Source organism: Schistocerca nitens, chromosome 9, assembly GCF_023898315.1.
Source record: "Schistocerca nitens isolate TAMUIC-IGC-003100 chromosome 9, iqSchNite1.1, whole genome shotgun sequence".
NCBI lineage: Eukaryota > Metazoa > Arthropoda > Insecta > Orthoptera > Acrididae > Schistocerca > Schistocerca nitens.
The window spans coordinates 240,497,273-240,510,340 of record NC_064622.1 but is presented as its reverse complement, the minus strand read 5'-3'; the positions used below and the strand labels follow the sequence as shown (position 1 = coordinate 240,510,340).

The following is a 13,068-nucleotide window of genomic DNA, read 5'->3' as shown; positions in this document are numbered from 1 at the left end:
GCGCCTTGCTAGGTAGTAGCAATTGACGTAGCTGAAGGCTATGCTAACTATCGTCTCGGCAAATGAGAGCGTAATTTGTCAGTGAACCATCGCTAGCAAAGGTGGCTGTACAACTGGGGCGAGTGCTAGGAAGTCTCTCTAGACCTGCCGTGTGGCGGCGCTCTGTCTGCAATCACTGACAGTGGCGACACGCGGGTCCGACGTATACTAACGGACCGTGGCCGATTTAAGGGCTACCACCTAACAAGTGTGGTGTCTGGCGGCGACACCACACCCCCCTTCTAACAGCCGTGTACCGCAAGTCTCTAGAGGAACGGAAGGTTCCAAATGATTGGAAAAGGGCACAGGTAGTCCCAGTCTTCAAGAAGGGTCGTCGAGCAGATGCGCAAAAGTATAGACCAATATCTCTGACGTCGATCTGTTGTAGAATTTTAGAACATGTTTTTTGCTCGCGTATCATGTCGGTTTTGGAATCCCAGAATCTACTCTGTAGGAGTCAACATGGATTCCGGAAACAGCGATCGTGTGAGACCCAACTCGCTTTATTTGCTCATGAGACCCAGAAAATATTAGATACAGGCTCCCAGGTAGATGCTATTTTCCTTGGCTTCCGGAAGGCGTTCGATACAGTTCCGCACTGTCGCCTGATTAAGTAAGAGGCTACAAAATATCAGACCAGCTGTGTGGCTGGATTGAAGAGTTTTTAGCAAACAGAACACAGGATGTTGTTATCAATGGAGAGACGTCTACAGACGTTAAAGTAACCTCTGGCGTGCCACAGGGAATTGTTATGGGACCATTGCTTTTCACAATATATATATAAATGACCTAGTAGATAGTGTCGGAAGTTCCATGCGGCTTTTCGCGGATGAAGCTGTAGTATACAGAGAAGTTGCAGCATTAGAAAATTGTAGCGAAGTGCAGGAAGATCTGCAGCAGATAGGCACTTGGTGCAGGCAGTGCAACTGACCCTTAACGTAGACAAATGTAATCTATTGCGAATACATAGAAAGAAGGATCCAATATCGCATGATTATATGATAGCGGAACAAACAATGGTAGCAGTTACTTCTGTAAAATATCTGGGAGTATGCGTACGGAACGATTTGAATTGGAATCATCATATAAAATTAATTGTTGGTAAGGCGAGTACCAGGTTGAGATTCATTGGGAGAGTCCTTAGAAAATGTAGCCCGCTGGTGGCCGAGCGGTTCTGGCGCTACAGTCTGGAACTGCGCGACCGCTACGGTCGCAGGTTCGAATCCTGCCTCGGGCATGGATGTGTGTGTTGTCCTTAGGTTAGTTAGGTTTAAGTAGTTCTAAGTTCTAGGGGACTTATGACCTCAGCAGTTGAGTCCCATAGTGCTCAGAACCATTTGAACCATTTTGAACCTTAGAAAATGTAGTCCATCAACAAAGGAGGTGGCTTACAAAACACTCGTTCGACCTATACTTGAGTATTGCTCATCAGTGTGGGATCCGTACCAGATCGAGTTGACGGAGGAGATAGAGAAGATCCGAAGAAGAGCGGCGCGTTTCGTCACAGGGTTATTTGGTAACCGTGATAGCGTTACGGAGATGTTTAGAAAACTCAAGTGGCAGACTCTGCAAGAGAGGCGCTCTGCATCGCGGTGTAGCTTGCTGTCCAGGTTTCGAGAGGGTGTGTTTCTGGATGAGGTATCGAATATATTGCTTCCCCCTACTTATACCTCCCGAGGAGGTCACGAATTTAAAATTAGAGAGGTTCGAGCGCGCACGGAGGCTTTCCGACAGTCGTGTTTCCCGCGAACCATACGCGACTGGAACAGAAAAGGGAGGTAATGACAGTGGCACGTAAAGTGCCTTCCGCCACACACCGTTGGGTGGATGTAGATGTAGATGTAGATGTAGGTGTCTTAGCTGCTGTCGCGGCTAATCCGCACATCAGTAGCAGACAAATTGCGCGAGAATCGGGAATCTCAAAAATGTCCGTGTTGAGAATGCTACATCAACATCGATTGCAGCCGCACCATATTTCTATGCACCAGGAATTGCATGGCGAAGACTTTGAACGTCGTGTGCAGTTCTGCCACTGGGCACAAGAGAAATAACGGGACGATGACAGCTTTTTTGCACGCGTTTTATTTAGCGATGAAGCGTCATTCGCCAACAGCGGTAACGTAAACCGCCATAATATGCACTATTGGGCAGTGGAAATCCACGATGGTCGCGACAAGTGGAACATCAGCGACCTTGACGGGTTAATGTATGATGCGGCATTATGGGAGGAAGTATAATTGGCCGCCATTTTATCGATGGCAATCTAAATGGTGCAATGTATGCTGATTTCCTACGTAATGTTCTACCGAAGTTACTACAAGATGTTTCACAGCATGACAGAATGGCGATGTACTTCCAACATGATGGATGTCCGGCACATAGCCTTCGTCTGGTTGAAGAGGTATTGAATAGCATATTTCATACCAGGTGGATTGGTCGGCGAAGCACCGTACTATGGCCCGCACGTTCACCACATCTGACGTCTCCGGATTTCTTCCTGTGGGGAAAGTTGAAGGATATTTGCTATCGCGATCCACCGACAACGCCTGACAACATGCGTCAGCGCATTGTCAATGCATGTGCGAACATTACAGAAGGCGAACTACTCGCTGTTGAGAGGAATGCCGTTACACCTATTGCCAAATGCATTGAGGATGACCGGCATCATTTTGAGCATTTATTACATTAATGTGGTATTTACATGTAATCACGCGGTAACAGCATGCGTTCTCAGAAATGATAAGTTCCCAAAGGTACATGTATCACACTGGAACAACCGAAATGAAATGTTCAAACGTACCTAAGTTTTTGTTTTTAATTTAAAAAACCTAACTGTTACCAACTGTTCGACTAAAATTGTGAGCCATATGTTTCTGACTATTACAGCGCCATCTATCAGTAAACGAAGAAAAGTGGTCGAATTAAAACTTTCGTATTTCTTTACGTACTACACGAATATGTAATAAAAATGGGGGTTCCTATTTAAAAAAACGCAGTTCATATCCGTTTGACCTATGGCAGCGCCATCCTGCGGGCCAACCATAGCACCATCTGATTTCCCGCTTTATGCTAGGCAAGTTTAGTTCTTTGTAGTTTTTTCGTTTGACGCGTATTTCGTGAGATATTTGGCCCGGTCATGATCAATGGACCACCCTGTATATAAGATAGTTATTTCGCGTATGAGATGCAGAGCCCACAAGGTGAGTATTAAAGTGAACTTTCACAATGCTGCCAGTGACGAGTGTGGTGTTTGCAGGCCAGGTGGGCAACGTGATAACCAACCGGAACGCTAACCGGTTGGAGTTCGAGCGGCTTCTGGACGGCGCCAAAACGTACATGCGCCACCACAAGGTGCCGGGCGGCATGAAGCGGCGGGTGCTGCGCTGGTACGACTACAGCTGGTCCAGGTAACTACGGCGGCTCGCGGCTGGCAGTCGGCGCCTACATGTAGACTATCCTGCAAGCCCTCTGTGCGTTGTGCGGGTTGCATTCGTATAGTGAAAACTGCATCTGTTACAAGGAGTAGACTATTCTCATCACAGGTTGACAGGGTACATGATACTTCCTGGCAAGTTAAAACTGTGTGCCGGACCAAAACTCGGACTCGGAACCTTTGCCTTTCGTGGGCAAGTGCTCTACCAACCGAGCTACCCAAGCACGACTCACGCCCCGTCCTCACAGCTTTACTTCTGACAGTACCTCGTCTCCTACCTTCCAAACTTAACACAAGCTCTCCTGCAGACCTTGCAGAACTAGCACTCCTGAAAGAAGGGATACTGAGGAGAGAAGTTTCATATCAGCTCACACTCCGCTGCAGAGTGAAAATATCATTCTGGAAACATACCCCAGGCTGTCGCTAAGCCATGTGTCCTAAGTCAAACACTGCCAGATCCGAACTGCACTGCTAGCGCCTCCCAACTCACTGGCACATCTGAACTAACTTGCTGGAGCGTTCCAACTCACTGCCAGGTACGAACTTCCCGAACACACCACAACCGGGAAGTAATAGCATTCTGTAAAGATAAGACGCCAGGGCTTATATCGATAAGCGCCGCTGCTGCCGCTCACGGGCAGGCAAGGTCGCAACTCAGTAACACCAGTAATTGAAATTAACATAACGATGTGGTCGTGCAGTGAAAACAGGATGTCAGATGAGATATGGCACGAACACGAGCCACGCACGGCTCACTAGTCATTACATGCTGTCCCGTAACGAACACGGTATCTTTCCACTGCTGTTAGTTATGCAAATTTGAAATTCGCGGCGGTAACGATGACTGTGGACTCGACGTGAGAGGGTGCGCGATCTGCGGTATGCGAAGCAGTGAGGTAGTCGCGGGCAGAATGACTTCTGGCGCCGAGCTGACGTGAAGAACACTGCGTAGGCGGCCGACCGTGATCGCTGCTGGCACTGGGAAGTTTTCGAAGTCTTTGAACTCTTATCGAGTGTGGCGGGGTCTTTCTATGCAGCACTCAACAGGGCTGCTCAGGCAGCAGTCATTCACCCAAGAAGAACTTGACGAAGGCTACATATACATTTTTGTAACAGGTGCTCAAGAAAACACTCTTCAATATGCGACGCAACACGTTTTTTATTATCCACCATTCTTTTAGCTACAAAACCCTATTTTTTTCAACACAATCTCCGTTCAGTGCGACGGCCTTACGCCACCTTACCGCCGGGGCCTTTATGCCTGCAACGTAACACCACTGGTCGATGTTGGAGTCAAGATCTTGCTGCATTAATAACCTCCTCATCAACCAAGTACTGCATCCTTTGGAGTCCATCCTTCATCTACCGAAACAGATGTAAGTAGGAAAGTGCGAAATACGGACCGTAGGGTGGTTGAAGGACAACAGTATAGCCGGACGGGGCGGCCGAGCAGTTCTAGGCGCTACAGTCTGGAACCGCACGACCGCTACGGTCGCAGGTTCGAATCCTGCCTCGGGCATGGATGTGTGTGACGTCCTTAGGTTGGTTAGGTTTAAGTAGTTCTAAGTTCTAAGGGACTGATGACGTCAGAAGTAAGTCCCATAGTGCTCAGAGCCATTTTTGAAAAACAGTACAATGAATTTCAATGCGCTCCTCTCGGGTACACAGATTTGAGTGAGGCCTTGCGTCCTCACGGAGAAGGAGAAATTTGCTTACATTTTTGTGTCAACGAACACGCCGAAGTCGTTTTTCAAATTTCCTAAGGCTAGCACAGTAACTTTAGAATTGGTCGTTGTACAAAACAACCCCTTCAGAATACTTTTTTTGGAGGAGAGGTGGTATGGAGTCACTCCATAGATTGTCATTTTGTTTCCTCTGACGTTGTTCGAAAAAAACATGTCACTATCAGCCTCGTAACGCATAAGTAATTCCGCACAGATGGTCCTTCGTTGCTCTTTATGGCCTTCTGTTAAGTAGCGAGAAACCCAGCAGGCATACATCTTTGAGTTCCCCAACTGGTGCACGAGGGTCAGATCTACCAACGGAGACGTCTAGTCGAGCTGTGGGGTCGTTGAGTCTGATCCATCGGTCACCTCGAGGGAGAGTGTCCGCACGTTCCAACACTGCAGCACTCACAGATATGTGCGGTCGGCTGGCACACGGGAGATCGAAAAGGTTTATGCGACTTTGTTGCGATCATGACAGACGCATCTCCCAACGAACTAACCGTGCTTCTGTTCGTTGCCAAGTATCTGTAGCATTCAGCAAGCTGCGATGAATATCTGAGATGCTGTGGTTTTCCGTCAAAGAAAACTCAGTGACAGCTCTCTGCTAGGAACGCACCTCGGTTACAACCTATTGGAATTCATGGAACTACAGGGGCTGAAGCCAGAATATTTCACGATGTCCCACAACATTTTTTTTTTTTTATGAAGTAGACTTTGGGCCTAACATTGATTCGAATTGCTTCCTGTTTTAGAGTCCCTTGTTTTCTTAGTAAATTCAATATGTAATTTTTTCTGGTAAGTATCTATTGTAAGGCACTGCGTCTCAGAATGACTCTTCGTTTTATTGATTTCAAATAAGAGATGTTAAGAATAAACCACGTAATCAAACGGCCTTCCACTCTCTCTATGCTCTTGTTCAGCTGAGAGCTAATGAGGAAAGCTATAGAGTATAGAGCATGTTGAGGATTTTGTATTCTGCTATTTTTTAAAACAAATGTTTTATTTACTCCAAAGTTGAACAAAATGGTATTCGCTTTTCACAGTATTTAATTTTTCTTAAATGAAGCAAAGTTTCATCAAACATATACTGGCTTTAACATAACTTCAGTCTTACTTTTAAATCAGACAGAAATTAATCAAAAGTTATCTTCCTTCAGTGGAATATCTTTTAGTCTTACATCAAGTTAGCAGTGAAGAAAAATCAAATCAATCTCGATTTAGATTAACAAAAACTATGTGACTAACACTATGGAAGAAGGACTGCATGGAGACTATAGCACTAAAATATCCTTATTTATGCAGCTCGCTGAGGCAGGATTAAAGAATACAAACTGTAACTGGAGCTATGACAGCAGTTTAGGTTGCAAATTCAAAACATATAAGAAGTGATGCAAAAAGAGACAGCCAGAGTTGCAATTAAAATGGATGTTTATTTAGTCGGTGACCGGTTTTGGGTTATGACCATTCTCAAATCAACCAATGTTTGATAAGTAAAATGTCCGTCCAAAAAGCAGCAAATAAAGTGATTACGTATGCGTATGGTCCCAACTATTGTTTGTTAACAAATAGGACCCTCCCACAGTTCTAAGTCAGCGTCAAAGAGCTGCGTTGCGAGCCAGGTTTTCATCGCTGGAAACAATCGATAGGCACTGGGTGCAAAATCTGGCCTGTAGGGCGGATGAGGAAACGCCTCCCACTTGAAAGCATCGAGTACTTCTCGAGTGCAATTTCCCATGTGTGGTCGAGTGTTGACGTGCATGAAAAAAACTTTGGGGCTCAACCGACCTCTACGCTTCTCTGAATTACTATTCTTAAGATTTCCAAAGTTTGACTATAGCTCCCAGAGTTTATTGTAATGCCACATTCAAACAAATCGACAAGAAGCACGCTCTTTCTTGTACCAAATAACAGTCGCTATAATCTCTCTTGCAGACAACGGTTACAAGCATTTCTTTTTGTCCTTCGGCGGAACTCGTGCGTCCCCACTCCATAGATCGCAACTTTGTCTCTCAGTTTACATGTTTAAGCCAACTAAGTCTCCAGTTACGATTCGATCAAGTAATGAGTCACCATCTTTTTCGCAAGAAGCGTAAGCTGGGTTTTGTGGGCTTCTGATAAGATTTTTGGTCGGCATCTTGCATAATTTGTGGTAGCCTGATTTTGTGCAACGATTTGATGCAAAAAAATTTGTGAAATTAGTGGAAAAGTAAAGGAGAGCTACATCATTGTGAATCGGTGATTTTCTTGGATCTTCACGTAGGCTTCTGCGACGAGTTCATCAATGACAATGTTTGATCGTCCATTTCGCTCTTCGTCGTAAACATTACTTCGGCCACTTTTAAACTTAATACACCATTAGCGGTCTCCACTCTCAGTTGCATCCATACATTTCCCACATTTGGGGATAAATTAAATCGGTTTACGACTTTTATCAACAAAAACCTTTTCACTAAACGCATTTCACAATTCGCGGAATTTTCAGTGGCAGCACACATTTAAAATTTTCTTTCTGAATTAACGGGGAACGACACGTACCTCATGCAGGCGCGGCTGGATGCCGAATGAAAGAACAAAAGCTCAGACAACGACATAACCACACTGGCGCCGACCATTGCTACTGCAGGTGGAAACTTTATCTACTTTCTGTATAGCGCTCCTACATTTTCCTTCAATTAACACTGCAGTGTAAAGGAGAAAAAACCTGAAGAAATTGCAAACTGTGCGTCATTATAAACAGCGGTCTCATTGCCAGATTCGACTTCCATTAATTAAACCGCGTTATAACTGTTGCAGTTTTATTATATCTTTGTACTACGTATTACCATGACGGATATTCTACTTGCAAAAATAAATCATATTCAGTGAGACGTTTTTCTGAATTAATGAACACAGCATACCGAACATCAAGATTCTATCACGTAGTATTTACTTCTTCAGCGTCGATGTCACCAATGAAGCTTTTTTTTAATCTGCGTTTTTAGAACTGTAATGTAAGGAGACCCATAAAAATCTGCAAAACTGTAAAATTTTCCAAACAAAACATTTAACAGCTGGAATTCATTATTTTACGGAATGATAGACATTTACGAAACACATTCAGTCTCCTGCACGGCCCACGTAGCAATTGAAAAAAAAATGGTGATAAAGTGGCGGGCATGGAACTGCGAACTTATATCTGCATAAATATTGCTGTTAATTGGTTCGCTTCGCATTCGTCGAGACCTCCAAGCGAATACGTAATTAATATTTGGCAGTATTGCTTTATATTCGTATTAGTGTGCCTTTGAGCAATCTGATCGATATTTAAAATTTGCTTAAACGAAATGAGTGTCCATACCGAATAGTAATATCGCCTCATTATCTGTGTTCATTCTCTCTATAATTCTTCCATCATATTCCCTTTTTCAGTTTGTGGTGGTATTAGGGGTAAAATACAACTTGTACAGAATCCAGACTGCAGTTACAAGGGTCGAAGGACGTGAGAGGGAAGCAGTGGTTGAGAACGGAGTGAGACAGGAATGTAGCCTGTTCTCGTTGCTATTCATTCTATACAATGAACAAGACATAAAAATAATGAGCAAGATATTTGAAATGAAAATTACAGTTCCACGTGAATAAAGAAATAATTTCAGGCTGGCAATCACTTTGTAACATTTAGAGACGACAAAAGGCGTGGAATGACAGATGAACGGAATGGTTACTATCTTGAAAAGAGTATAAGATGAATAACAAAGCAAGTGAGCAACAGTAACCAAATTAAATCAGGCGATGCTTGGGGAAGTTTATTAGAGAATGAGGTACTAAAAGTAGCAAATGAGTTTATGCAGGAAAATAAGGTAGAATGGCCAAAGATCAGCAAAAGCAAGAGAAATGATCCTTAAAGAGAGAACCTCTTTAACATATATAAATTTGTTGTGTGTTAGTTGCCGAGGTTATTTGCTTGGCATGTAGCTTTTTACGGAAGTAAAACGTCAACGAAAAGCAAGGAACACAAGAAGAAATGGTTCAAATGGCTCTGAGCACTATGGGACTTAACATTTGTGGTCATCAGTCCCCTAGAACTTAGAACTACTTAAACCTAACTAACCTAAGGACATCACACAAGAAGAGAATAGAAGCTTTTTAAGTATGCTGCTACGGAAGGATGACGCAAATTAGATGAGTAGATAGAATAACGTATGAAGAGGTGCTACATCTAAATGGGGAGAAAATAAATTTATGCTAGGAGTTGGCTGAAAGAAGGGATAGTTTTATAGAAAAAATGCTGATTCATCACAGATACTTCACTTCGGTGAACGGAGGGTGTGTGAGGTTATGAGGCTAAAGAGTTCAGAAAGACACCAAGGCCTGAATACAGTACACAAGTTGAAGTAGATGTATACTGTGATAGTTATGCGGAGACGAAGAAGCTTGAGAAGGATAGACTAGCATCGAGAGCTACATCAAACCAGTCATACCGCCCCAAGTCCATCACTACCAACGATAGTAAGAGCAATAAATCCTCAAACATTCAAAATATTAAAACTTCGTTCTTTGTGGTCCTTCACCAAAGACAGATAACAGTCACAAAGTAAATCTTTGGTCAACAAAGCATCCTACCGGAAAATGAAAAGCATCATTGGGAAATACAGCAACTAGTAGCCCATGGAAAAACAGGAATACAGAAACTAAATCTTCTGTTGTTGCCTTCTAAGATAAGTTATAAAGTAGAGAAGACCATTTGTAGAGGTGTTTTAGAGTCAATAACAATGTACAGATTCGAGTGCTGGGAACTTACTGGAAAAAAATAAACACAAATTGAGAGCTGTAGAAATGGGCTGTCTCAGATGTAGAATATCTCGACAAGACCGCGTAAGATATACCTCTAGTAAAGAAGTGATCCAGAATCAAGAAAATATCGCAGATAGTATACAAGAATGGCAGCTGGCCTGATACGGACAGCTAATGCGAATGACAGATGACAGATGGTCAAAGAAGATCTTGATTTGACATCCTCAGAGAGAAAAAGCGAAAACCGAAGGTTTAGATGGCGTGAAGAAGGCCAGGAAAAAAGAGAAATAAAAGGAGACTCGGAAGCACGGCACTAAAACATGAGAGATGCGGAGACAGCTGTAGGGGTACCACATGTAGGAGGACCCGGAGGTCATAGGAAGGGTTGTCCCAGTTTGAGACGTGCCGTATATGTCGCCTGAATACTGGGGCTACATGCAGCCTGTGCTGCGAATAACGATTTCATGTGTCGTGTTTTGTTTTCTAGATTCTGAATGACTTTGACCCCATTTAATATAATTTGTAGTTGTGGTCTTCATTCGAAAGACCGGTTTTACGGTTTTATAACTACTGCAAGCTACATCCATTTCAACCAGCTTACTGTATTCAAGGTTTTCTCCCTCTACAACTAACCCCCCCTCCCCCCCCCCCGACGTACACATTTACCTCCATTTCCAAACTGATGAATCCTCGGCGTCACAAAATGGGTGTCATCAACTAATAACTGATCCATCCAAGAAGATGGTGCCATAAATTTATTTTCACCTAAATTCGATTCAGCACCCCATGATTAGGCATTCGACGTACCCGACCAATTTTCAGCATGCTTCTGTAGCACAATATTTAAAAAGTTTCTATTCCTCTCTGATGTGTTTATTGACCGCGCATCACTTCCGTTAAGGGGATACGGAATCACCTATCCCCGCAATGTTAATATATGCCTACTATAGGGAACATTTTCTCACAAACTACTGGAGACAGAGAGGTAAAAATTTTACTGTATGTGCATTCATATGTTACAACAATACTGAAACAACAGTTTATTGTCAAAGTATTTTCTTACAGAGATATTGTACATTTATTTTTAAGTAAATTTTTTCCATCGCTTTTTACTAGACTATCACCCCTAAGTCTTTTGTAAATCAAGTAATTAAAAAATCGTTGTTTCAGTATGTAATAGGGACCTATGTCACTACGTCATAAAAATTTCAGACTTCTAGGTTGACCAGTACCTGAGATAATGTTCCTAGATGAAGTAAAAAGTAAACTTACGGGAAACGGAGAAAGAAGATTAAAACATTCCTGATCCGTAGCTAATACCCCCTTCACAGTCTTCATAATCATCTTCAAGTCTTCTTTTGGCACCCCTCTGCACCTGTCTTGCTTTTTTCACTAATGTCTTGATTATATTATCAGCATGCCTTAGTCTGTGCTGATCTAAAAAGAACATAGCACGTACCGTACGGGAACCGACACACATACCCAACTTTTGAAGGACCTGGCATTTAGTTATATTTCCAAGATTGAAGGTTGCCACAGCATCATACACACCAAAATGTAGTGTATTAATTCCGACAAACACTGTTTTTGGGAGACGATGCCATATCACACTATTCAAGCACTCGTTGGGGTTCTGCGTTTTTCCGTGAAGACATTTCATCAGAAGACTTCTGTCAGCCAGATCTCTGAAAATGGGCTTTATTTCTGCCATGATGGCTGATGGTAGACTGTGGTGGTGAATGTATTTCTCTCCTGTTGTTAGTCCCCTATTGTATTTACACCAGCTGTTTTCACCTTTGGGGCACAAACCATGTTGTGGATGCTCATCCGTGGATGCGGTGTGGAAATATAAAGCCCATATAGCTCTCCTCATTTCTTCAAGATTGCCTGTATTTTGCCTGATTGCAAGGCCATAGCAGTTCTGAATGTGGTCTATTATGGAATCAGTCAATCTTCCTCTGCCATCCAAGGTTTTCCCATCATCTAGTTTTTTCCCTTTCATAACTGATTTTAACCTTCTCAGCCTGGCACCCATTCTCTTCTGCACATGTCCTATACATTCAAGTTTGCTTATATTTACACTGTTCCCATATGGTTTGCTTTCCAAAACTTCTTTGAATGCTTTAGAGTCACCATCTCCCAGATATTTGACGTAGCGAACATTATACCACTGTGAAGAGCGCAATACCCGATCTCACAAATATATAAAAATAAAATAGTTATAATTGTAGTAGAGCTATGTATGATACGTCATTTTAAAGAGGAAACATGGCAGAATATAATACGCCAATAAAAAAAAATTCGATTTTTTAACCCAAAATCCGATTCCGTATCCCCTTAAGGCTACCTTCAAGACAAATGCAGTCAGAAAAGGTTTCCTAGCACGTAAATATACTTTTATGATAAGAAATTGCCGGCCGGTGTGGCCGTGCGGTTAAAGGCGCTTCAGTCTGGAACCGCGTGACCGCTACGGTCGCAGGTTCGAATCCTGCCTCGGGCATGGATGTGTGTGATGTCCTTATGTTAGTTAGGTTTAATTAGTTCTAAGTTCTAGGCGACTGATGACCTCAGAAGTTGAGTCGCATAGTGCTCAGAGCCATTTGAACCATTTGATAAGAAATTCAGAAATGCATTTCTTGATATTGCCCGCCTTCATTTCGCATCCTGACTACTTCGACCGTCATAAGTTATTTTACTGCCTTGTAAGCGAACTTCATGAACTAGTTGTAGTCTGTCACTTCCAAATCTAATTCCCAGAGTATCGTCTGGATACAGTTATTAACGTGTTTCTTCATTAGTTCGTGATACACAAGTTGAATTGAATTTTCAGAGAATCCATTAGTTCAAGTGGGAAAGATATCGCAGAACGGCAGGGAAAGATATCGCAGGACAGCAGATACACCAAATCAGAGCATCTTGTATTCTCCATTAAAAACGGATTCTCTAACGCAGTATTTGCCCTGTCTCAGGGTCTTAATTCAGTATCAAAGTGCGCTATATTCTCAGAGTGTTACGACGCAATAAAATGTTTTACAGCCTTTGCTGGCCGACAGCTACAACAGGTAGTTCAAATTCCACTAAAAATCTTTCATCCTAGTG

At 42.9% G+C, this 13,068-nt stretch overlaps 1 protein-coding gene across 1 annotated transcript in view; it reads left to right on the top strand.

The window, feature by feature from the left end:
* Positions 1–13,068, top strand: part of LOC126204156 (uncharacterized) — a 1,030,415-nt gene that overhangs the window by 649,466 nt on the left and 367,881 nt on the right. Inside the window, exon 11 of the mRNA XM_049938564.1 lies at positions 3,296–3,446. Within this exon, the coding sequence (XP_049794521.1) occupies positions 3,296–3,446 (151 nt within the window). The remainder of the gene's footprint in view (positions 1–3,295; positions 3,447–13,068) is intronic.